Genomic DNA, 25,884 nt, shown 5'->3' with positions numbered 1-25,884 from the left:
ACAAGGATAGGACCTCTGCTAAAACTATCAGCTGAATCAATTGTATGCTCATAATCTACAAAACTGAAGAATAAAGGCATTTGACTACTCAGACACTTCTGAATAATTAATTTAAGAGTGGATTTTGTTTGGTGCATCCTCTACTCTCCCAAAACTACACTGTCATCTTAAAACTTTAGCCATAGCATCTTTAGTCTAAAAACTATCATCATACTAAGTAATTTGCTACCTACAGAGACCAGGCTAATGCCTCAATAATTATCACACTCACTCTTATCACCTTTCTTATACAGTAGTTTAATTAAGGTCTTCCTAAAATCACTAGGGACTTCCCCTATTTCAAGGTCATATTCATAACCTTCAGTAGCTTATTTCTAACCTCAGAGCCGCCATATTTAAGAAACTCATTTACCGCACTATCAGCACCTGGAGCCTTATTATTTTTTAATCCTTTTAGTACAGTCACTAATTCTTCCTCGCAAAACATATCTCCATTCACATCCAAGGTATCACAAACTTATTTTGGTTAGATATTTAATACAATGCATTACGGACAGCCTGCTTTCCATAATTCTTAGTTGTGGTTTACATAATTTAGTCACTAAAGTATTAATTTTTCATCATATTTTGGTATATTTCATTATGATTAACCTAACTTCACTTCTTGAGTGTGGTCGACAGATCATACAAGTACCCTCGTTGGTATAGATACCGCAAGATTATTCAAATGTTTAGTGAAACTGATTTATTCACATCATAAGTCGAATTACATTATAGTTGAATTTCAAGTTTAATAAGCTGGATTCCAAGTTGAATGAAACCCTGCTCGCTGTTAGTTTATTTTTATCATATTGTACCATTTTGATTTGTATTTGCTGTTTTTTATGTTTAATATAGTATTGTCAGAGGTAATTTTCTTGGTCTTCTTTTTTTTTGCGTTTATACATTCCTGTATGAAATTATGTATGTAAGTCTATATATGTGTATATATATATGTCCGTCGATGTATAAATACGTATATGTATATGTATTTTTTCCTTTATTTTCTTTCTTCCTTTTTTTTGTGTTACTCAACTATTTATAGATATTATAAAATGGGTTACAAATCAATTAAGTTATTGTTATCATTTTAGAGGAGTCACAATTCAATTCTAGAGAAGTCGAAACATTGACCTTGATTTTCAGTACCCTTTTGACAGACCGTATATAAAAAAAAAATAAGTTGCACGAAAAACGTGACTTGCCCCACTTTTTAGGGCTAAAAAGAAAGAAAAATTAAGATTCGTCAGGCACAATTTTTTTTTTTTTTGGGGGGGGGGCGGGTATTGGGTGTTTTGTCAGATAAACCGTGATATTTGGAAAGAGCAATAAATAAGGAATCTAATGGTACTACTTTTGTTTATGTAAAATGTTTCCTTTAGAAGTTGTCAACCACTAAATTCATGCAAAAATTATATCACCGACCCTCAATTTTCCTCTTTCTACTACTTTGAATTCCTTTTGTGTCTTTTACTTCTGTGCCAGAATACAGTTTTTTTTCCGTTTTACTCCACTGTTATTATTGTGATGAAAGGTAAGATTGTGATGCAGAAAGAAAGATAAGATTAAGGCAAAAAATGAAAGAAAGATTAATTGATTTGATGATTGATTTATTCCTTATTCAGAAATTGTCAAAAAATACTGTTTTTTGCAATACAGATGGGGCCAAACGGAGAGAGGTAGTCCTTGACTGGGATCGGAAAAAGTAATAAGTGAACATTTAAAGAAGTAAGAATCTGATGGAGGAGAGTAAGGAGAGAAGCCCTGAACAGAGTGAAGTGGAAGAGGAGCAAGCGCGGCTGTATTTTCCTCAGATGGCTTGAAGTTACGATGAATTACTAACAGAAGTAGCAACATGCATTTCCAACAAGTGACGTTAATCCACTACAGAATGATGAGTATGGGTTAGAAAACTGTGAGGCTAAAGTTTCTGCCCCCCTCCCTAAATCTGAAAAATCGTTAATTTAATTATTTTCTCCATGTTGTTTTATGGGAGTTACTTTATATATAACTCTGATGATCTAGTCCCCCCCCGAACCCAACAAAACCTTTCATGCATGTCGAATGGGTTAAATGATTTTCTGTTTATGACTATATTTGCATTATAATTACAATGGACCGCCAATTGAGGTGAAAACAGTGATGAATTGTTTTATTGTAATCAAAATTCCAAAACCCAACCCTTTAGGAATTATTCTCGGATTTAGGTCGAACCTCGAAGTCATGGGATGCTAATGTACTCACAAACCTCAAAGACGGTATGATGAAATTCTGTAAAAAGGGCTGGGCATTATTGAAGAGTTCCATTGGCTGCATTTTACGGTTAGCCGGGTTAGTCAGAGAAGCTTTTCGAAGCCAGAAATTAACTCGAGAACGAAAGAGTTAATAAAAACCAGCACCAATTTAAGTTACGTAATCGATTTAATTATCCAAGGGGTTACCAACTTTCAAAAACTACACACCATGCGTGGCGAAGGTGTGTCACAATTGGCACAGTATGCTCTTTAGTGGCCCATAGGAGAACATCATGGAAGAAGCATGGATGACGGAACAAGCGGCATTCCAAGATGCAGGAAAGTCTTTGAGTTGAGCAGTTCCCCCTCCAGTAATTTGGGGGAAAAAATTATTATATAGCCCACGCCCTTTAAATATCCAGATAAAGAATCCTCTTGCCTACTCCCCCACACCAATAAAAATGCTCGATATACGCCCCTGCCAAGATGTAGCCAACCCCTGGTGCAGAGCAAGGGCAATGCCCCCTTTTCCAAAACTTAGTACATGAGCAATTCAGACGACAATCTGACCAAGCCCAGCAAAATTTACGACACTTTTCGGATAAAACTTTACCTAAGTTTACATATACGCTACTTTTTTTGGTAGCAAAAGCAGACAAATTTTAAAAAAGTATTCAAAGTAGTGACGTTAATCATGAAATATACTTCATTATACAGGTTCACTAAATCTAGCTGAAAAAAGGAAAAAAAAAAACTACTTAACGCTGATTTACTGAGAATTTGAAAAAGCAAACCAGGAATTTATTTGCAATTCCTCGTTTGTTTTTGTCTAATTTTCCGTAAATTAGTGTCGAACGTTGTTATCTTGTTTTTCAATCAGATTTTGAAAAACTGTATTATGGATGAATACATATAAATAATTTAATCTGAGAAAACTTTACAAAACCCAAACAAAAATTTGCTAATATGAATTTTGTTGCTTTTAACGAGCCAGACATTTTTTTTTGGGTGGGGGGTAAATGGGATACCTCCTCAATATGGTTATTAGTGGGGTCTGGAAACTCGGTATGGGACACTAACACTTTTTTTGAAAGTTTTATTACTGTAATTGACACTTTTTAAGATTGAAATAAACGTGTTTTCATTTGTAACGTCTAAATTAAACGAGAACTAGAATTCTAGTCCAATCCTTCTTTTTAAGAGTAACACAAGCAACATTTTAGGGTCTTGTTTGAATTATTTTGAATTCGAGCTTTCTTCGAGATTTTCGACACTCATACTGCGATTTTAACTATTTTTGAAAATTACTGAAATAATTCCACAACGATGTGAGTCGATTAAAAATGAAATTAAGGATCATTTTAATGCCAACTTTGGCAAAAATTTCGGAGATGGGGATAGTTGGAGGGCAACCAGGCCAACGGAATCACTATTAACCCTTTGGGTCTTGTAGATTGAATACCTCTATATGGCTCTGATTTCAACAAGTTATGACCTGTCCCCCTTTCTAATAATATTTGTGAAATTTAAAGCCTTTGCACATGTGACCTCTACATTTTAACTGAAATGAATATGTTAGAATGGGATGTGGTGCCATCCTGGAGGCACACCAAGAGCTGGTTGGGTGACATGTTGCCCCCTGATTGGCTAAAATTCTTAAAACGGGTACGAGAACTTTCATTTGCGATGGAACCAACACTCAAACATGTTGATAAGGTCATTTTTCTCTATAGGTTGAGGGCAGAGAAAGAAAAACATTATTTACATAGTATAGTAGCCCCTTGGGCCGTAGTAAAAAAAAAGTACATTTTGAAACAAATAAAAAAACATTAAAATTATGAGCCTCACTTGGCAAAATATTATCACTTTATATCACATGTCAACATAAAACTAACGTTTTAATCATATCCTTTTTATTATATTCGCCACAACTCCACTCCTTCAGTTCTTTGGAAATACCCAAGTGCTTGACACCTCTTCTCTCATATCCCCCCATATTGACGAAAGTATAACAGTTTAAAATAGGGACGAAACCTTTCTTATTGACAGTGAACAGATATAAAAATTTTTAACTGGATATTTCGAACACATATACAGTGTCCATAATCAACAGTAAAACTGCTTTTATCTCGTTTCTTACTGTTTTAGAAAGTAGAGTTAAGAGAAAGAGTCAAACTTTAGCGTAAAGAGCGGGGCGTTGAGGAGGAAAAGCCCCTTTCATATACGGAGTAATTTCTGTTCGTTTTAAGTTTTAATGTTGCTCCTTACTTTCGTATTAAATAAAAAAAACGAGTTTTTTTAACTGAAAGTAAGGAGCGACATTAAAACTTAAAACGCACAGAAATTACTTCGTATATGAAAGAGGCTGCTTCCTCATCAACGCCCCGCTCTTTACGCTAAAGTTTGACTCTTTCTCTCAATTCTTCTTTTTAAAACAGTAAAAAACTTTAGCGTAAAGAGATGGGCGTTGATGAGGAAGCAGCCTCTTTCATATACGAAGTAATTTCTGTGCGTTTTAAGTTTTAATGTCGCTCCTTACTTTCAGTTAAAAAAACTCGTTTTTTTTATTTAATTTCTGAACGTTTTTGAATCAATGCATGTTTTGATTTTGGCTCTCCGCAGAGGAATAATCAAAACGAAATTTGCATATTTTTTTTTTTGGGGGGGGGGGCTAAATGGCTTTCTCATAATTTTGATCGAATGATTTTGAGAAAAAAAGAGCGGGGGCGAAGCCTAGGTGCCCTCCGATTTTTTGGTTAATTAAAAAGGCAACTAGAACTTTTAATTTTTTACGAATCTTTTTATTGGTAAAAGATTTACGTAACTTATAAATTAGCTTACGTAAAGAACTTTTGTATTCTCATGTTTTTATTACATATATGAGGGGATTCGCCCCATCGTCAGTACCTCGCTCTTTACACTAAAGCTTAAATTTTATCCCAATTCATTAAGAATGACCCCTGAATCACAAAAGCCGTAGAATAAATAGTTGAAATTACTAAAAATACTTTAGCGTAAAGAGCTAGGTATCATAAGGAGGTGAGCCCCTAATATGGGTAATAATTTCTGTTTGTTTTAAGTTTTATTGCTGTTCCTTACTTCCAGCTGAAAAAGCTTTTTCACATTTATTTTTTAATTTTTTTTTTAAATAATGCTAGTAAATCCTGCTCTCCCTTCATGGAAGTTTTCTTCTCCCATGACAAATTCTCGATGGAAAGTTCCCCCAGCATATCCCCCTCTTCTCAACCCCTCCCCCCAACCAAAAAATCCTCCTGAAAACGCCTGTATACTTCCCAATAACCATTACTATATGTAAGCACAGGTCAAAGTTTGTAACTTGTTGCCCCTCCCACGGCAACTGTGGGGGAGTAAGTCGTCCCCAAAGACATAGTTATAAGGTTTTTCGACTACGCTGAATAAAATGGCTATCTCAGAATTTTGATTCGTTGACTTTGGGAAAATAATTAGCGTGGGAGGGGGCCTAGGTGCCCTCCAATTTTTTTGGTCACTTAAAAAGGGCACTAGAACTTTTCATTTCCGTTAGAATGAGCCCTCTTGCAACATTCTAGGACAACTGGGTCGATACGATCACCCCTGGGGAAAAAAAAACAAAAAAAAACAAAAAAACAAAAAAACAAATAAACACGCATCCGTGATCTGCTTTCTGGCAAAAAATGCTAAATTCCACATTTTTGTAGATAGGAGCTCGAAACTTCTACAAAAGGGTTCTCTGATACGCTGAATCTGATGGTGTGATTTTCGTTAAGATTATATGACTTTTAGGGGGTGTTTCCCCCTATTTTCTAAAATAACGCAAATTTTCTCAGGCTCGTAACTTTTGATGGGTAAGACTAAATTTGATGAAACTTATATATTTAAAACTAGCATTAAAATGCGATTCTTTTGATATAGCTATTGGTATCAAAATTCCATTTTTTAGAGTTTTGGTTAATATTGAGCCGGGTCGCTCCTTACTACAGTTCGTTACCACGAACTGTTTGATAAAAAAACTTGTTTTTTTATTTAATACTAAAACGCATCCTGTCTTTAATCTTTTATAAATTAGTAAGTTTGTAGTCTCAGCTAAACTTCTAATTTTACAAAAGTATGTACTTTAAATTCAACATACCTAACGGGAGCGCACTTTCGCATTTGTTTCTAAAGAATTTCAATAAATTATGCAAAAGCAATATTTGGTAGTTTTGAATAATAAGTGTCAAATTAATGGCATCTAAAACTTTGCGTGAAAATGTTATTGAACTTTCAAAACATCATCATCTGTAACTTTAATATTCTTACCACAACTCAACTTTTTTCCGTTTTTTACGCTTGAAACACTCATGTTTAAAACACCACGGAAAACAAATAGGAAATCTGACTGTTTGATTTGGTTCAGTGGAAACTTACACATCCATGTATCTTAAAAATACAAAAAAGCACGATATTTTTTTTTTTTAGTGTTTTATGTCAAAGGCCTTCATATGCAATTATGCAATTTTTGGTAGTAGTGGGCATCAAGTTTGAAAAAAAACCTAGGTGGAAAATGAACTAAAAACATTTTCAATGTGGCAACACTGACGAAAATTTTGGCTCCAATCATCCTAAGAAGGTGTAACTTCTTTTTGTAGGTTAGTTATTTTGGGTATCAAAAGATTGTTAGGTTTAAATTTCCTACAGACGAAAAAAGTTGTCAAATTTAACTAGCTAGTTTCGTTTATTTGTTTTCCCGGTTCAATGTGGCAACACTGACAAAATTTTTGGTTCGAATCAGCCTAAGAAGGTGTAACTTCTCTTTGTAGGGTTAGTTATTTTGGGTATCAAAAGATTGCTATGTTCAAATTTCTTACGGACGAAAAAAGTTGTCGAATTTAGCCAGTTAGTTTCGTTTATTTGTTTTCCCGGTTCAGTGTAGCAACACTGACGAAAATTTTGGCTCCAATCACCCTAAGAAGGTGTAACTTCCCTTTGTAGGTCTAGTTGTTTTGGGGGTCAAAAGATTGTTATGTTTTAATTTCTTACGGAAGAAAAATGTATTCAAATTCAACTAGTAAGTTTTGTTTATTTGTTTTCCCAGTTGAATGTGGCAACACTGGCGAAAATATGGGATTATCCTCTAAATGTAATAGAATAATGGTTTTAAGACTTGAATAGACCAAACATGGGTCCAGGGGGCAAACGATGTTTTATTGATACTTTAAGGTTTTCACTTCTCAGCATAAAACTCTTAAATCCTGATTTGCAGGTCTAAAGCCAAAGGTCAAGTTTTGGTGCGTACGGACTTTAGGTTATTTAATTATTTTATAAGTTTAAATTCTGGTTTATCGCAAAAGATAGCAATCATCGCAAAAATCTACTCTAATAACATACATATATAATGCAAAGTATAAATACAAAGCAAAGTAGATAACATAAATATACAATATAAGAGACAATATCAATAAAATGATGATTTGTTATATAATAGATAAACATTATTCGTAAATAATACAAAGTGAAGTAAAGTACATATATTCTTGAAAATATTGTAACAATATAAATAATGTAACAAATATAAATATATGCTACTGATAAATCAATAGTATAAAGTATAGAATCCTCCGTAGCATCTAGAAGAACTTCAAAAGTAAACACTGAACGTAAGAATTTCACCCTCAAAACCAACAGCTATAGGCGTTTACCCCCCCCCCCCCCCTTCGGAAACTACTCCCAGAAAACATGGAAAACAACCCCCCGCCGAAAATGTTCCCCTGTGGAAAAGAAGGCTTTCCAAATTTGAGAATTTTCTTTTAGTTTTTTTTTTCCGTAGGGGAAAGGAGTTTTGGTACTTGTGTATTATACGCCATTCACTCAAGTTTACGCTGTGTAAAACTCGAGGACAAACTAGTTTCTTGGTTAACGAGAAAGTTAGTTTCTTTGTTACTTTAGAAACAAATTTCGGCTATATATTTTCACATTCAGGGGGGGGGGGGTGAAGTACAGCGGTTTTGCATGCAAAATGTAGGTACAATTTTTCTGCATATTATGAGGCAAGAATTGTTTTCCGACTTAAAACTTTCCAAATATTTACCACCCCCTCGATATATGCAAATATATAGCCCAAATTATATATTTTCCATCTTTTCCGTCACTTGTCTTTGTCTTCTCTTACGCTAAGCTGAAAGAAACTAACGAAGAAACTGGATTGTTCTCAAGCTTTACACAGCGTAAACTTGAGTGAGTGGCGTATAATGCAAAAGTACCATAATTCCTTCCTCTTACGGAACACAAAAATAACAAAACTCAAATAAAATATTCAAATTTGGAAAGCCTTCTTTCCCACAGGGGGATATTTTCCGGGAGGGGGCTATTTTCCGCGGGGGTTTGTTTTCCACGGCGGGGTATTTTTCGCGGAGGGATGTATTTTTCGGGGGAAGGGGATTTTCCGGGGAGTATTTTCCAGAGGGGGATAAACACCGGGGGGGGGGGGGGTAAATTCCGGCCACCAAAACAAACATATCAGAAAAAGATCACTTTCAAGGTCTTCTATTAAACAGTTTCAATTGAAAGCACTAAGAATGGAAAAAATAATTATAATAATAAATAAAAAATTAAAATAATAAAAAATTATAATTATAATAATGGAATAAAAATTAAAAAAAAAATATAGAGACTTATTATAGGTTTCATCGGCCTTAAAATATCTGATTTTATCTTTTCCCGTATCTAACTTCCCTTATGTTACTGTTTTCAGTTTAGCCCCTCCCCCCAAAAATCTTGCATGGGTCCTCTCCAGAAAGAAAAATTATCTTCCATCTTTGCTACGAAGTGCGCATTAAAAACGTACGCATATAACTTAGCATTTAAAGAATCGAATTAATAAGTAAATTGATACTGTTTCAGTTTAACTTTTGAAATGGATCAATAAAATAAATTTGCCCAAATTTTGTTTTTCTTCTTTCTATTGTAGACCAGGAGTTTGTAAATGTTGTTGAAAAAGTGTTTTGAAGTGCTATATCTAATTTCAACTGGATTTATACTATTTGTGCCATCCTTATGAAGCCATCGTCCCCCCAAATTCAAAATTAATTGCTTACCCACGGACTAGCTACACCCCTGTCCTCTGTTATTTGCAGTTATGCTTACCTTTAGTGTCACAAGCTTTCCAGCTGGGGCTTCAATAATCCATACACATTCAATGCCACCGGGATAGGAGCTAGGATAGCCTGGGGATACTAATTCCTGGCCTTGAGGCTGAGCCTTTAATTTTCCACCGCATCGAAGCTGCTCTGTTTTCCACGATGCCCTGTAATAGTCAATAGTTAAGCCGCACTGGAATTGCCATAAAGATGTAAAATGAAGCAAAACAAAAACAAGGGGAAGCATAAACAAAGCATGGGGAAGCAAATAAAACAAAAAAAGGAGAAGCAATTGCATAGAAAACGCAGTGTCAAGGATACCATTGTCTCAATAAAATAGCCATAAAAAGCTTGATGCTGTTTTCAATTTATAAAAAACATAACAAAAAAAACAAAAAGAATAAAAAACAAAACCAGCAAAAAGATGAAAGAAATCAACATAAATCCTGCCCTAAATAGCGACTAAGACCACACTGCCTTTCCATCACAAACATCCATAACAAGAAGAACAATAGGGAATTCTTTTCATAAGACAGTGGAAATCTAATTAAATGAATATTTCGGCCCTATGTCCAAGGGCCGTCCTCAGCAAAACATAAATGTATAGAGGAAAAACTTACTACAACAAATGACTAATAAAACTACAATGAATTTTTTTTTAAACAGTAAATATGAATTTAACGCCCTATTTTTAATATGCTCTGCATAACAATTCTTAAAAATATGCTTAAAAATTTCTCACCAAATTTCTGAGAAATATGAAATAATGGAAAACTCCACGATTAGGAGTTTAAATTTCATGTTTATTTAACATCATTATTCATGTTTATTCAACATCTTTATGCAACATCATTCGTCATGAGTTAGCATTGCACGTCAGACGGGAAGATACCTTAACGATAGGTGAGCCGTCTCCTTAGTTTCTGCGATTATCCTACGATCTACGATCATTTTTTACTCGCAGCCTTTTGCTAGTTGTGATTATTAGATGAAAAGCTAAGCCAACTTCACTACTAATTTAGTAAATTTAGTGATTTAGTAATCTACTAATCTACTTTAGTAATCTACAGTGATTTAGTAATTTAGTGATCTACTAATTTAGTAATTTAGTAATTTACTTTAGTAATCTAGTAATCTACTAATCTACTAGTAATCTAGTAATCTAGTAATTTAGTGATCTACTAATTTAGTAATTTAGTAATTTACTTTAGTAATCTAGTAATTTATTTAGTAATTTAGTAATCTACTTTAGTAATCTACAGTGATTTAGTAATTTAGTGATCTACTAATTTAGTAATTTAGTAATTTAGTAAATAAGTTAATTATAAGTAATTTAGCAACAAAAACTAATTTTGAAAGATTTTCATAAAATTTTCGAGAAACCCACACAAATGGAAAAATTCCCTTACTTATCGGTTATATAATAAAAACTATACAATTTCGATCGCGTATCATGCGAACATGACACAAGAAACTGGTCAAGAAACTTCTTTATACGACAAAATTAGCTTTGGTTTGGTTGCAAATAAGTTGTAGCTATATTCTATTTAAGCATTTAGTTTGTATTTTGGTTTGGTTTATGCAAACAAATTTGGGCTATATATTTGCACATTGGGGGTGGGAGGGTAAAGCATAGCATATATTAAATACAGCAATGGTTAGTTTAGGTATTTAATATATGCTACGCTTTACCCCCACCCTACCCCCCTAATGTGCAAATATATAGCCCAAATTTGTTTCTAAACTATTATATATTCATCATATTTTGTTTCATTTCATTAGCATTAATTGAACTTCACTTCCCGAGTGTCTATTATACAACCAATAAGTACCAAAATTTCTTTAGTGACATTTATTCTATATCCTTTGTCTTGAGTTAGCATTGCACGCCAGACCAGCGGAAGCTCCAACGACGGATGAGCCCTCTCCTAGATTTCTACGACCTATGATCGTTCTGTACTAACAGCTTTCTACTAGTCACGCAAATTAAATAAAAATCTAATGTTCACTTTTTAGGCTTTGCTTAAAAAAAGCTCTTAAATAATTTACACACATACTAATGTTGAAAATTTTCATCAAATTTCTGAGACATATACAGAGATGATTTTTTAAAGCGCATGTTTATCACTATCCTTTGTCTTGACTTAGCGTTGCAGGCTAGACCAGGAGAAACCGCAATGACGGATCGAAACCAAATATATTTTACATTCTTCACTGCTCAGGGGCTTAAGTTTTAGTAACTTGGTCTATAGATATACAAAATGGTAAAAAGGTAAACGTCCTATAAAAACTACAAACAGGTGTTTGGTTTGGCTATGGGGACATCCCTATCTTCTTAGTTGGCAAATCTTTTCATGGACTCTTTTGAAACCTCCGCTATACACAGTTTTAGGCTGTCCCCTTGTTTCTGGGGTGGATTCATAGACGATGTGGTGCATTTGGAAACATGGTTTTAGATTCCTTAGACCTTTCCCATAAACATTCAAATAGTTTAGATAAAAATATAAAATTTAAAGTAGAGTTTGAAGAAAATGACATACTACCTTTTCTTGATATCTCATTAATTTAAAATGATTTCCATTTACTGTTCTAAATACATAGAAAGCTTACACACATAGATAGGTGTTTGAATTTTCATTCGTGCCAGCCTATTTCGGCGAAACGATGGGTTGTGATTTCACTGGTGGATAGAGCTTTCAGAATTTGTTCCAAGAAGTTTTAAATTCTGAAATTTTGTGTTTGAGGGATATTTTATTTTGTAATAGTTACCCAATTAAATTCATTGATAAAATAATAAAAAATAGACACATTAAACATAACGATAGGGTTATTGGAGTTTCGCAGTATTCATAATTAAATGCGTCTAAAACTTTCATTTCTTTGCCTTATGTACCTATTTTCGGGGAGATGCTTAAACGAATTTTGCGTAAACATAACATTGATACATGTTTCCAACCGGTGAGACCAATTGCCAGTTTCCTTAATTCCGGGAAGGATTTAAACCAAGGAAATCTAGTTAGTGGGGTGTAGAAAATTCCTTATTCTTGTGGAAACTTTTATATTGGTAGAACTCAACAACAATTCCTAGAAAGATTTATTGAGCATCGCAACTCACTAGAAAAAACCATACAATTAAGAAATCCTCCTGAAACTTTTGTTTCGGCTCTGGCTGAACATACGTTCTTTCATCTTGAACATTTTGTGCAATTTGATGAGACCAGGGCTATTTCCAATGATAGGAATTTTTCTCAGTGTTATCAATTAAAAACATATGTTTGCTAATCTTTCAATAAATAGGGACAAGGGAAATGTAAATGTTGACCCAATTTATCATTGTCTTTTGAAAAATGAGTCAATAGTCAATAAGAGAGTTAAGATTTTACATGATCATCAGGGACTAGATTACCTTCTGGACCAAAAAGACTTGCTTCAGAAAAAGCTAACTAGAGGATTATTTTGCAAGAGAATAATTAATTTAATTTGATTTTTATAATTTTTTCCTCAGTGACTTTCATGTACTCATTGAAGTAGCTCTAATAGCTTCTTTTCCCTACGTGGATCAGTTGCGATAATTGTATGTATTAATATTGGTGGTGGTTTTATTTGTTTTTAGTTTAGTCTTTTTTTTTCTTTTTATCTTTGTTTCTCTTGTGCTGAGGACGCCTAGTTTGCATGCAGACGAAATATCCGCGTTGTTTTAGTCTTTTATCTTTTCTCTCTACTGGCCTCGTTTGTTGTCTTTACATTGAGTTTTACCTCTCTTTGCTGTTTTTTAAAAAAATTAACAAGAAAATATTGAACGGCTGGCTAGGAGATAATAATTGGGACTATATGACTATCGCATCGACATTTTGACTGACGAATTCAGACGGTTTGAACTGGATTTATTAGGAGTTTCAGAAACTCATATCCCAGGGGTAGGAAGCATGAAATTAGGTGACATAGAATTTGTTTACTCAGGAAGGAAGGATGGGGTACATAGACAGGGAGTAGGGCTCATGATGAATAAGGAAGCTGCTAAGTCTTGTTTAGGCTGGGAAGGTATTAATAATAGAATACTAATTGCTCATTTTATGACTAAAAAGTTTAGGGTATCAGTTATAGTAGTATATGCCCCCATTGAACCAACTGATGGAGATACTAGTGACTCGGATGAATTTTACTTACAGTTACAGGAGCAAATAGACAGGGTACCAGGTAGAAATATGGTGTTTTTGCTAGGAGATTTTAATGCCCAGGTTGGTAGAAATAGGGATAGATGGTATCCTAGCCTAGGTAATTTTGGTGTAGGAAAAGAAAACAGTAATGGCTATAGGCTTTTGCAATTTTGTAGGTATAACAACCTAGTTATAACCAATACGGTGTTTGGTCACAAAATGGCCCATAAGTTGACATGGTATTCACGTGATGGTAAGACAGCAAACCTTATTGATTATGTTATTGTAAACAGAAGACTAGCAGGATCAATACAAGATACTAGGGTGTATAGGAGTGCCGTTATTGATGTTAAAAGTAAAGATCACCATCTAGTAGTGTCTAAGGTTAATTTAAAGCTGAAATTTCGGAAGAGTAACTCCCTCCCGGGAAGTTATGATGTTGGTAGACTTCAGGATGAAAATTTGAGAAAAAAATTCCAGGAACAGTTGAGTACTAAACTTGAGGGTTTAAAATTTGACAATGTGGAAGATGGATGGAATAATTTCAGAAAAACAATTTGTGAAGTTGCTGATGGTGTCCTAGGGAAGAGTGCTAAGACAGCAACTAGGAATATTAGTGAAAAAGCTTTAGGTTTAATAGAGAGTAGAAGGGGTTTGTATAAGAATTATCTGAGCGATAGGTCGTATGAAAACAAAAGGAATGTAAAGAAAGTGGAGAAAGCATTAAAATATGAACTAAGGAGATGTGAAATGGAGGCGATGGATAAAATTGCTGAGGATCTGGAAGATGCGGCTAGACGGCATAATAGTAAAATATTATACTGGCATGTTAATAAATTGAAAGGGAGTAGCCGATCCGGACTAGTCCCAGTTAAAGATAGAAATGGGGTCACAATTAGTGATAAGGAAAAAGTTAAAGAAAGATGGGTGGAACATTTTGAGAATGTGCTAAACCGAGATACAGTTGCAGGAAAAGATATAGATGAAAATGAAAAAGTTTGTGATACCTTGGATGTGAAGGAAGATTTGTTTAGTGAGGAAGAATTAGCAACAGTACTAGAAGGATTAAAAAATAATAAGGCCCCAGGTGCTGATAGTATGATTAATGAGTTCCTTAAATATGGTGGCTCTGAGGTTAGGAATAAGCTACTGAAGATTATGAACATGATTTTTGAAAAAGGGGAAGTACCCAATGATTTTAGGAAAACCTTAATTAAACCACTGTATAAGAAAGGTGACAAGAGTGAATGTCGGAATTATCGAGGCATTAGTCTGGTCTCTGTAGGTAGCAAATTACTGAGTAATATGATACTTTTTAGACTGAGACATGCTGTAGATAAAGTTTTAAGGGAAGAACAATGCGGTTTTAGAAAAGGTAGAGGATGTGTCGACCATGTTTTCACTCTTAGGTTAATAATTGAGAAGTCCCTTCGTTGTCAAACACCTTTGGTCATTAGTTTTATCGATTATGAGCAAGCTTTCGATTCTGTTGATAGAACAGCGTTAACAAAGGTCTTATCGTTATATGGTATACCAGAAAAATACATTAAAGTGATTTGCGCTATGTACGAGAATAATACTGCTGCGGTTAAGGTAGGATATGAGGTTAGCAACTGGTTTTGTATTAAATCAGGAGTTAAGCAGGGTTGTGTTCTATCCCCCTTTATATGGATCATTTTGATGGACTTTGTCTTAAGGAGCACAGGAAAGGCAATTGGAGACCATGGAATCAAATGGGGAGGAAGAACGCTCCTGGACTTAGATTATGCTGATGATTTAAGCATATTAGATGAAAGTGTGAGCAAAATGAATGAATTTTTAGAGGTTTTACGAGTTCAGGGTGCTAAAATAGGCTTGAAAATTAATGTTAAGAAGACTAAGTCACTAAGGTTAGGAATAAGTGAAGATGAACAGGTGACCTTAGGTAGCGAAAAGATTGATCAGGTTGGGAGCTTCAGTTACCTTGGTAGTATTATTAGTAAAGATGGTGGGAGCAGTGAAGATGTTAAAAGTAGAATAGCTAAAGCTCAGGGTGTTTTTTCACAGTTAAAAAAAGTTTGGAAGAATAGAAAGATAAGCCTACAAACCAAGATTAGAATATTGGAAGCTACAGTGATGACAGTGGTCAAATATGGCTCTGAAGCATGGACACTCCGAAAAGCAGATGAAAATTTACTAGATGTTTTCCAGAGAAATTGCCTACGGATTGTTCTGGGTACCCGGCTGACTGACCGTATTTCAAACAGTAGGTTGTACGAAAAGTGTGGTTCAATCCCGCTTTCTGGGGCTATAATGAAAGAAAGGTTGAGATGGCTAGGCCACGTTCTACGGATGAAGGATGACAGATTACCGAAGATTGTCCTTTTTGGCCAACCGTCTGGGGCTACACGGAAAGCAGGTCGTCCTTGTCTGGGTTGGGAGGATGTCATAAATAAGGATTTAAAGGAAATGGGAACTTCCTGGGAGGGTGTAAAGAGGGAGGCCTTAAATAGATTAGGTTGGAGGAGGAGCGTGCGTAGCTGTGTTGGCCTCAGGCGGCTTGGTGCTGCAGTGAGTTATTAGTAGTAGTAGTAGTAGTAGTATTCGATTCTGATCCCTTGAAAGACCACAATTATCCTCCTCTCGCTACCATCCCAAGCAAAAATAACTATTTTGTTGATTTGCTTAAATTGAGGCTTGATATAATGCATGCACGCAACCAAAACTCTAAAAAGCTGAATTTTGACAATAATTCTGATAATTTGACAATTATTGAATTATTGTCAATAATTGACAATATTAAAATAATTGAATAATTGACAATAACTGAATAATTTGACAATAATTGAATAGTTCTATAAATCCAGTTTCTAAGGTGATTCCGAATGCATAAAATTTACTAGATTCAGATTACCCAGAGTAAGCTACGAGCCTTAATAAAAATACGCAGTTTAAGAAAAAAGGGGGGAAGGAGCACGTTTTGGCCCTCATAAAAATTTAAGCTTTCTATTCAGCATGATTGAGGAGCCAGCCCTCCTCAAATAGGAACAATGTTTAATCACTTCTAGTTTTAATGCTGCTCTTTACTTTCATCTGAAAAACTTCTTTTTATGTTTCATCACAAGTCAGAAATATTATTGTACATTATAGTAGCTTCTTAAAAAAAAAATGGAACAGTTTAATAGATCGAACCTAAATTAATTGAAATAATTTACCTAAATCCTGTTTTTTCTATTGATGCATCAGTTCTGAATCTGACAATCATAAAATTTGAGCCTGATACAAAAAATCTGCTGGTAATATTGTCAATTTTTCCGGACAAAACCTCCATGACAGTTGACGATTCCTCTGTTCGTCCTCCTGTGGATATTGTCAGCGTGTCAAAAGTCTTCTCGGTTTCAAATTCAGTAAACTGAAAACGAAAATAACAACAAATCAAACAAAATATGTAGAATTATAATACTATGAATTGTGACCAAAATCAAATAATATAATACAAAGTATATATATATATATATATATATATATATATATATATATATATATATATATATATATATATGTTTCAGAAATTATAAAAAATACATAAATAAATGATAAATAAATAAAACAATAAAATAAGGAATGCAATAAAAAAAAACAGCCTTTCGTAGAATTAGAATAGAAGCATTAGATAAACAGTGAATTAACTTGTAAAAATGTTGCACCACATCAACTTTTCATTCTTTTTACTCGTTTTATATCTAATCGTGGCAGCAGGAGCGAATATCCAGTATTGTATTGGGGGGACAAGAGGGATCAACATCCGGGTAGTCAAGGGCCATGGGGCATGAGATATATAATAATTTTTTCTCCACATTATTTGGAGGACAACTGCCCTCCCCCCCCCAAAAAAACGCCCCTGGGTGGCAGCAATAGCTACAACCTAGTAAATTTGTGAATATGTGAATAAAAATTTGTGAAATTTGTGAATAAGGTTTCAAACAAACAAAGTTTGTCTTACCAGAAATGGCATTTCCATATTTATATAGATTTATAATTGCTGGTATTACCTAATTGAAACTACAAATAACATAGTCAGTGTTCAAGAAAACCCTGATCTTGAAAATCTTTTCAATTATAACAGAGGTCGTCATAACTTTAATACTAGAAATGTAGGTAATCCCGTGCATTTAAGAGCAACACTTAACCATCTTCCGTAATTCGGCGCTATTGTCTTCTTGTTTGAAATCTGCTGCCTGATTACATGAAGATCAGGCACGTACGCAGGAATTTTTTTTTTTTGGGGGGGGCAAAACCTTCGAAACAGCAGATATAAAGTAGCACTTTTTTTATTTAGTAACTAAATAAATGCAAAAAGCACGTATATCGGAAACAAGTTTAGCTTTAATCTGTAGTATTGTAGCGGATAAGGGGAAGAAGACTGAAGCCTCAAAAGTACGTTTTAGGCTCAGGTTATGTTCATAGCGGTTTAGAACCAGTGATTCATCTATTATATCCCACTGAAAGGGAAATTTTAGGGTTAACAGTGTAATATGGGTGCTGTGGGGGGTAGTTCTTCTATTGCGAAAACATTGATTTTAATAAAAAATGACAGTTTCCAAAATTAATCCATTAAAAGCTGTACTTTATCCTGAAAAGGGGGGATAAAGGCCCTAATATCAAGGATAATTCTGTGTTGATGTGGAAAGCAGACTCTCTTTACAAAAAAAAATAACAGTACAATCACTAATTACTTCAAAGAGGGTAAAAAGTTAGACAGAAAGTGGGTTAATAATTGGGCAGTGACTTGACCGTATAATTGTATTCTTTAAAATCCCCCAAAAAGGTTCACACATGTATCTAGATTCTTAATAAATGTCCTACTTTTGCCAGAAATCCCAAGAAACCATGGGGAAATTAAACATTTCACAAAATTTGGGGGGAGGGGGCCGAAGACCACGTGCCAGATGAAGATGTTCCTAGTATTCCTGCTTTTAAGTCTCGGGGAAGTGATTTCTAATTAGCGGGTAATTCTGTGAGCGACCCTCTCTAGGTTGTCGTCGTGTTCATTGAGTGCCTCAAACGGAACACCTCAGAAGTAGTGAAGCATAGGTGACAGATTTTTGACAATATTTATTTAAATATGAGTGACGCTCCAGTTCGTTTGTTTATCTTTTTTCCGTATTTTCTTTTTTTTTATTAAATTGGATGTCTTGTGTTTGAGCCAGTGAAAAAGCAGCTATCCTCACGGTAAACATAGCCAGGAAACTAGCACAGCTTATGTTGCCTTCAGTCCGCTTTATACTGTGATGAGAAATGAACTGTTGAGGATGGGTGCGTTAAGTAATCGCCATTGTATAGTCCCAGTTACCCTTTCAAGCTTCACTGCCTTTAAGGCAGGTGAAATGCGCATACTATCTGTTTCATTAAAGTAGCAATGGTATTACGATAAAAATACCCCCTCCCCCTCTTAACCCATCTTCAGTCCATTCATACCTAAAATTAAGATATTCTAAAAAAAAAGGGTTGATAGTTTCAAATGTATGAAGCTTTTAGGGCAGCGCCATATTTTTTTTAATGTTGCCACTTTGAAATATGAAAATAAGTAAGTAAAAATGGCTGCTTAAAGTTTACAACGCTTTTCAGTCGTACAAATCAAAAGTAAAGTCAAAAGGTTCCCAAGTACAACTACACCTTCTTAATCCTATTTTCATAAGTTTTAGCTTATTTTCTGCTTATTTTCTAGCTTATTTTCTTCATCCGCTTTTTTTTAATTTGGCAACCACTACCACAAAGAAACTGCATAGCTGCACATGAAGGTCAATAAAAAAAGGATTTTTAATTGACTATTAATAGACTATTCTTAGTCAATTGACATTTCAGTCAATTTAATTGACAATTAGATAACTTCAAAGACCACAGTGCCTTTCCATGACGAAAGTATAACAGTTCAAAATAGGGATGAAATCTTTTAATTGACAGTGAATAGATATAAAATTATTTAACTGGATATTTCGAACACATATACAGTGTTCATCATCAGCAGTAAAACTAAAATGTTTATTTTTATTCATGTCTTTTAGTTTTACTGCTGATGATGAAAAACTGATGCTGCTGATGATGATGCTGAATGCAGTAAAACTGGCAGTGCCGATGATGAACACTGTATATGTGTTCGAAATATCCAGTTAAAATTTTTTATATCTGTTCACTGTCAATTAAAAGATTTCATCCCTATTTTGAACTGTTATACTTTCGTAATAGTCAAATAATTATTATTATTTGACTATTAATTTAATTGACCCAATTTTTACTATTAATATTTATGGTTATGAAAGGTTCCACTTCACCAGTTAAAAAAAAAAACGGATTTAATTTTCACTGTCCTTGGTATTACAATAAATGTGTTTCCGTCTTTATCTAAACAAAATATTGAATGGGTTACCAATAATTATCTCAAATCAGAAGGATGAAATTTGGGTAAATGTTTAGTTTCGTTCCAAGTGCTCTAAAGTGCGCGTTACTGCATATAGCAAGATTCTGATGATCGCATATTGTTTCTTTGTCATTATTAGAGGAGTGCATCCATTTTTAGCTGGCCCTCCTCCTCCATGGGGCCTACAAAAAATGCGTAAAGTGAGCTTGCTTACAGGTAACATTACCTATAGTGCGAAGCTTATTAGTCTTATGAGCCCCGCTCATAAGACTAAAAATTGTTTTAAAAAGTAGAATTGTGGCAAAGAGTCAAACTTTAGCGTAAAGAGCGAGGGATTGCGGAGGGGACAACTCATTTCATATACGGAGTAATTTCTGTTCGTTTTAAGTTTTAATGTCGCTCCTTACTTTCAGCTAAAAAAATTAGTTTTTTTTTTATTTAATTTCTGAACGTTTTTGAATTAATGCATGAATGGTTTTGGCTCTCTGCACATAAATTATTAAAATGAAATTTGTATATTAATTCTTTTTTTGGCTAAATGGCTTTCTATTAGTTTTGATCAGACGATTTTGAGAAATAAGGGGTGGAGAAGGAGGCCTAGTTGCCCTCCAATTTTTCGGTTACCTAAAAAGGCAACTAGAACTTTTAATTTTTAACGAACGTTTTTATTAGTAAAAAATATACGTAACTTAAGAATTAACTTACATAACAAACTTTCATAACCTTACATTTTTATTATGTATACGAGGGGATTTGTACCCTCGTTAATACCTCGCTCTTTACACTAAATCGTAAGTTTTGTCCCAATTCTTTAAGAATGACCCCCTGAATCAGAAAGGCCGCAGAATAAATAGTTGAAATTACTAAAAAATACTTTAGCATAAAGAGCAAGGTATTTATCTCCTCCTAAATACCTCGCTCTTTATGCTAAAGTATTTTTAGAACCCCTCATATGCGTAATAATCTCTGTTCGTTTTAAGTTTCAATGCTACTTCTTCCTTTCATTTGAAAAAACGTTTTCATGTTTATTTTTCATTGTTTTCTTATAGTAATGCTAGAGAATCCTGCGCCCTTGTCATTGAATTTTTCTTCCCCCATGACAGATTCCTCCAAGGAAAGATCCTCCAACATAGCCCCCTCTCCTCAGCCCCACCCCCAAACAAAATAAAATCCCCCTGAAAACGTCTGTACACTTCCCAATAACCATTACTATATGTAAACAATGGTCAAAGTTTGTAACTTGCAGCCCCTCCCCCAGGGATTGCAGGGGAGTAAATCATCCCCAAAGACATAGTTATTATGGTTTTCGACTATGCTGAACATAATGGCCATCTCAAAATTTTGATCCGTTGACTTTGGGAAAAAAATGAGCGTGGGAGGGGGCCTAGATGCCCTCCAATTTTTTGGTCACTTAAAAAGGGCACTAGAACTTTTCATTTCCGTTAGAATGAGCCATCTTGCAACATTCTAGGACCACTTGGTCGATACGATGACCCCTGGAAAAAAAAAAAAAAAAAAACAAACAAATAAACACGCACCCGTGATTTGTCTTCTGGCAAAAAATACAAAATTCCACATTTTTGTAGATAGGAGCTTGAAACTTCTACAGTATGGTTCTCTGATACGCTGAATCTGATGGTGTCATTTTCGTTAAGATCACACGACTTTTAGGGGGTGTTTGCCCCTATTTTCCTAAATAAGGCAAACTTTCTCAGGCTCGTAACTTTTGATGGGTAAGACTAAACTTGATGAAACTTATATATTTAAAATCAGCATTAAAATGCGATTCTTTTGATGTAGCTATTGATATCAAAATTCAATTTTTTAGAGTTTTGTTACTATTGAGCCGGGTCGCTCCTTACTACAGTTCGTTACCACGAACTGTTTGATGAGCCCCGCGGGGCGAGCTCTGTATTCTATATTTATTTAATAAACCACATTTAAGGGTTTTTGAGTTTAATCACTCTTTGTTGAATAAATACAGAATACAGACCTCACCCCGCTGCCCGCAGGGCTCATAGGCTAATACGCTTCGCTCTATAGGTAATGTTACCTGTAAGCATGCCAACTTTACACACTTTTAGTCTCGTTGGAGGGGAATTTTAGAAAGCTAAAAAATGGATGCGCTTCTCTAATAACAAAGAAACAATATCTGATCATCAGAATCTTGCTATATGCAGTAATCCGCACTTCAGAGCACTTGGAACGAAACTAAACATTTACCGAAATTTCTTTCTCAAATGATTTTCTACCATTCACTTATCAACTTCTCAGATACAAGAGAGTGAACAGCGCCAGCAGCGCCACTAAACATGAGCCAATTTTGAAAACTGAGCCAAATTTAGTTAATTTGCAATCCATTTAGAGATTCTTTTTGTTCTGTAGTTGAAAGTGTATACCTGCTGCGCGTTCCTTTGAATTTAAATGGACATATATTTAAAGTTAAATGAAAAGATTTGTCAATACAATTGTTTGCAGAAATGAAAGTCAAAGGTTAGTGTGTCAGAACAATCTTAGTCTTAAAAATTTAGCAAGGCTATTTGGTTATTTAAACCAATTTGAAAGTAGCAGGCTGGAAATTAAACACTGCATGGGGTGTAAAGGGAAAATAATATTTTCTAATGAGACCTTGAGGTCATGGAAGTAGAAAGTTTACGCACCTATTAGGTATACGGGAAGAGATGAAATAAAAGAGGCTTACTTGTAGGTTTCATTTTTTTATTTATGTCGGACGCGTCAAATTGAGTATAACCATAGAAAAACAGACACACGAGTTGTAAAAGTTCTTTTGGCTATAAACTTTTCGTTGTTTTTACAGGCTTAAAATTTCTCACTGTCAAACCAATCAGGGGAGATTAATCTATATTGTTTTTAGTGGCTAAAAACTTTCATACAGGAGAGCCAATCAGAGGGGATTTAACTTTCCTTCCTTTTATTGGCTTAAACACAGAAGAACCAATAAGGCCATAAAGGAGAGGCTATTTGGCTTTCTTACATACGGTTAAGGAATAACGTGATTTGCTTATGAAAATATGTCAGTGAGAAGCCCCCCCCCCCGTTCAAGCTATCCCCCAGCCACGCTGCCAAGTGCAGCTTTCCCAGAATGCCTCCCACTCCTTAGAACGGCTCTGTCCCCAGTATATTCTACATTAATACTATGGCACTTTTTTGCTCATTTAGTGTTTGATGGAAACTTAAAAACAAATAGAAGTTTCGTGAAAAACACTTTCAGGCTTATTCATGCGTTTCCAATTTAAGCTGAAAACAAAGTATTGTCAAAAATTTTGTTGTCATTACTGTGGCCGATTCTGCGCACGCGCTGACTATTTCTTGACATTCTAGTAGCCTGCTATATATGCTAATGCATAAAATAATCACTATAACACACAAAGGTCGCATCTGGTATGAGGGGCCGCTCTCTTTAAGAAATTATATACACCAGATAGCACCTACCAAGTGTGGCAAAACTGTCCCAGGCTTGGCTGAACTGTGCGGCATACGTGGCATTCCAAATTGTACAGCAGGTAGCGGGAGGTCAGTATCCCCTCGATCAGACATTTTTATGCTTCTGATAAGATTGCCCAAAAAATTGTTCTTGGAGGCTCTCAAAGGGAGGATAATAAAGGAATGAAGAACAAGTAGACCAAAGTGTGGTTGGATATGAAACACCTCGCGGATCTCGTTTGAGAGCCGCATATCAAACAGTTTTTGGCAATTATCTTGGAATTGCGGATATATTAGGCAAAAATTTCGACGTGAGAACAACAAAGTGTATTTTTGATATACAAAAGTTCAAACATTTCGGTAGATTAAGAGACTCACCAATGATTTAGGCCTAAACTCACCATGGACTTTAAACCAATGAAGTACCAAACTTGCCTAATTTTTGAATGTTTACTTTGTCCTTTTAAAGTGTTCGCTCTAACAGTTATGCAGGGTTCAGGCCTTTCCTCCCCCCATAAAATATTATTCCCAAAAACTTTCCCCTCTATAACTTTTCATACTGCTACTTAAATTTTCCCAAAATATAATCCAACCCTTTTTTTACGAAGTTATGTAGCCCTCTCTCTCCCAGAAGAAATTCTTACGAACTTGCTGAGCTAAGATTACGGCTCATAAAATTAAATCATTATTAAAATATTATCAAAATAAGGAATCAGAAAACCTTATAAGAAATCAAAGAAGCTGTAAGTGTGGCGGAGTTGTGCCCCATTTTGTGGAAGAAGTGGCACTCTGAGATACACATGGAGAAGAGTGGGGAACCCCTGACAAAATATATATTCCAAATGCCTACACATACCAATAAAAAATATATTTTTATAAGATAAGTAATATAAAAATATTTTTAAACTGGATTGTAGTTTTTTTTATTATTATTATATAAAAAAAAAAAAATGCCATCTAAGACAGAAAGAATACATGTATCCTACCTGTAAAACGATTTGAGTGCCCACTGGTCCTTCTAGAACCCATTTACAGTCCATCAAAGGTTTGTATTTATTCGGGTAGTTTTGACTTTCAATGGTGTCGCCACTAGAGACGACATAAAAGTGGCATAGTTCTGGACATTGGAGCTCGTCTGATCCATCACCACAATCATCTTGTGCATCACACATGAACTTGGAGTTGATACAATGGCCATTGGAGCATGAGAATGAACCTACGCAAAAAAACAATTAATTGTATTTTCTAATTGGCAAGACTATTATCATTTTAATTATACTTAAGACACTATAAGTTAAGAAGGAACAAGGAAGATTTTCATATAAAAAGTGCTAGTTTTAATTTATTATATCATTTTAATTATACTTAAGGCACTATAAGTTCAAAGACACCAACTTAGCTTACTGGTGGACGGAGAGTTGAGGGGCAAAGTCTTAAAAGAGGAGGGTTATATTCTTATTTGGAACATGCTGCACCCAATATTGAGGAGCTTCAGAGTTAGATCTCCTCTCCTGCACCCCTCTGGTTTGGTGTCACTGAATCACATCATATAGGAGTGGCACGTCAACATTGCTAAAATGTAATCTAAGTTTTCTTATTGCAAAACATTAAAATAAGGGCGAGGCGCTTTGATTCTTGAATCCATTCTTTCATGGGAATCAACAGTAAATAATAGGAGACCCTTACGGAGGGTAAACGAAATTCTAAAAAAAACAAAAGCTGGACAACAATATATACATCAAACCGAATTTTTATACTGATATTATACATTTACTATTTTTGAAGCATAAAGCTATGGATCTAAAGTTGCCTGAATCATTTTACGAAAAAGGAAAATCTGAAAAGCAGCATATTCATGATGCAAAATACAAGATCAAATCCAGCATTTCTGAGAACCCATGAGTGAACGTTTCAAGCCCTTATATACATAATATGAAACTCCATATTCCGGAGAAAGATGCTCATAGATGCATTTTTATTTGGTTGTCGTTGTTCTATTTCTGTTTTTGCTACCAAGGTAACTACCAAGGTAAGCACCTGATCAATCTTTTCGTTACCCAAAGTCGCCTTTTCATCTTCGCTCATCCCTAGCCTTAGTGATTTAGTCTTCTTAACATTAATTTTTAAACCTATTCTTGCTCCCTGAACTCAAAACACTTTTAAGATAGGCAACTGATTTACGATTTTGAACTGATATTTATATAAAATGTATAACGCACAGGCTATATTACCGCGCTATACGGCATTCATACATAATATATTTTATATATATAGATGATCATTATGGGTAACTTTTTTTTCTATTGCTGTTTGTAGAAATATAGTAGATTGTTCGGATTTTTTTTTCGTCGTTACGGTGACTCAGTAACAACTTAGCAAGGAATATTTTTTTTTCTTGTAAAACTAATTTATGCTTGTAACCAATATTAAGATTTTATTTTATTCTTGGCACGCCCTTAGGCCAATTTCCCTTTGGACAAGTTGAAAGACTTTGTTTT

At 34.7% G+C, this 25,884-nt stretch overlaps 1 protein-coding gene across 1 annotated transcript in view; it reads right to left on the bottom strand.

The window, feature by feature from the left end:
- Nucleotides 1-25,884, bottom strand: part of LOC136038864 (uncharacterized) — a 204,878-nt gene that overhangs the window by 147,276 nt on the left and 31,718 nt on the right. The window contains exons 7-9 of the mRNA XM_065722318.1: nucleotides 24,373-24,602; nucleotides 16,740-16,936; nucleotides 9,396-9,555 (exon numbers count right to left, since the gene is read on the bottom strand). Coding sequence (XP_065578390.1) covers nucleotides 9,396-9,555; nucleotides 16,740-16,936; nucleotides 24,373-24,602 — 587 coding nt within the window. The remainder of the gene's footprint in view (nucleotides 1-9,395; nucleotides 9,556-16,739; nucleotides 16,937-24,372; nucleotides 24,603-25,884) is intronic.

The sequence above is a fragment of the Artemia franciscana genome, chromosome 18 (assembly GCF_032884065.1).
Source record: "Artemia franciscana chromosome 18, ASM3288406v1, whole genome shotgun sequence".
Lineage (NCBI taxonomy): Eukaryota > Metazoa > Arthropoda > Branchiopoda > Anostraca > Artemiidae > Artemia > Artemia franciscana.
This window is presented reverse-complemented; position numbering and strand designations above follow the sequence as displayed.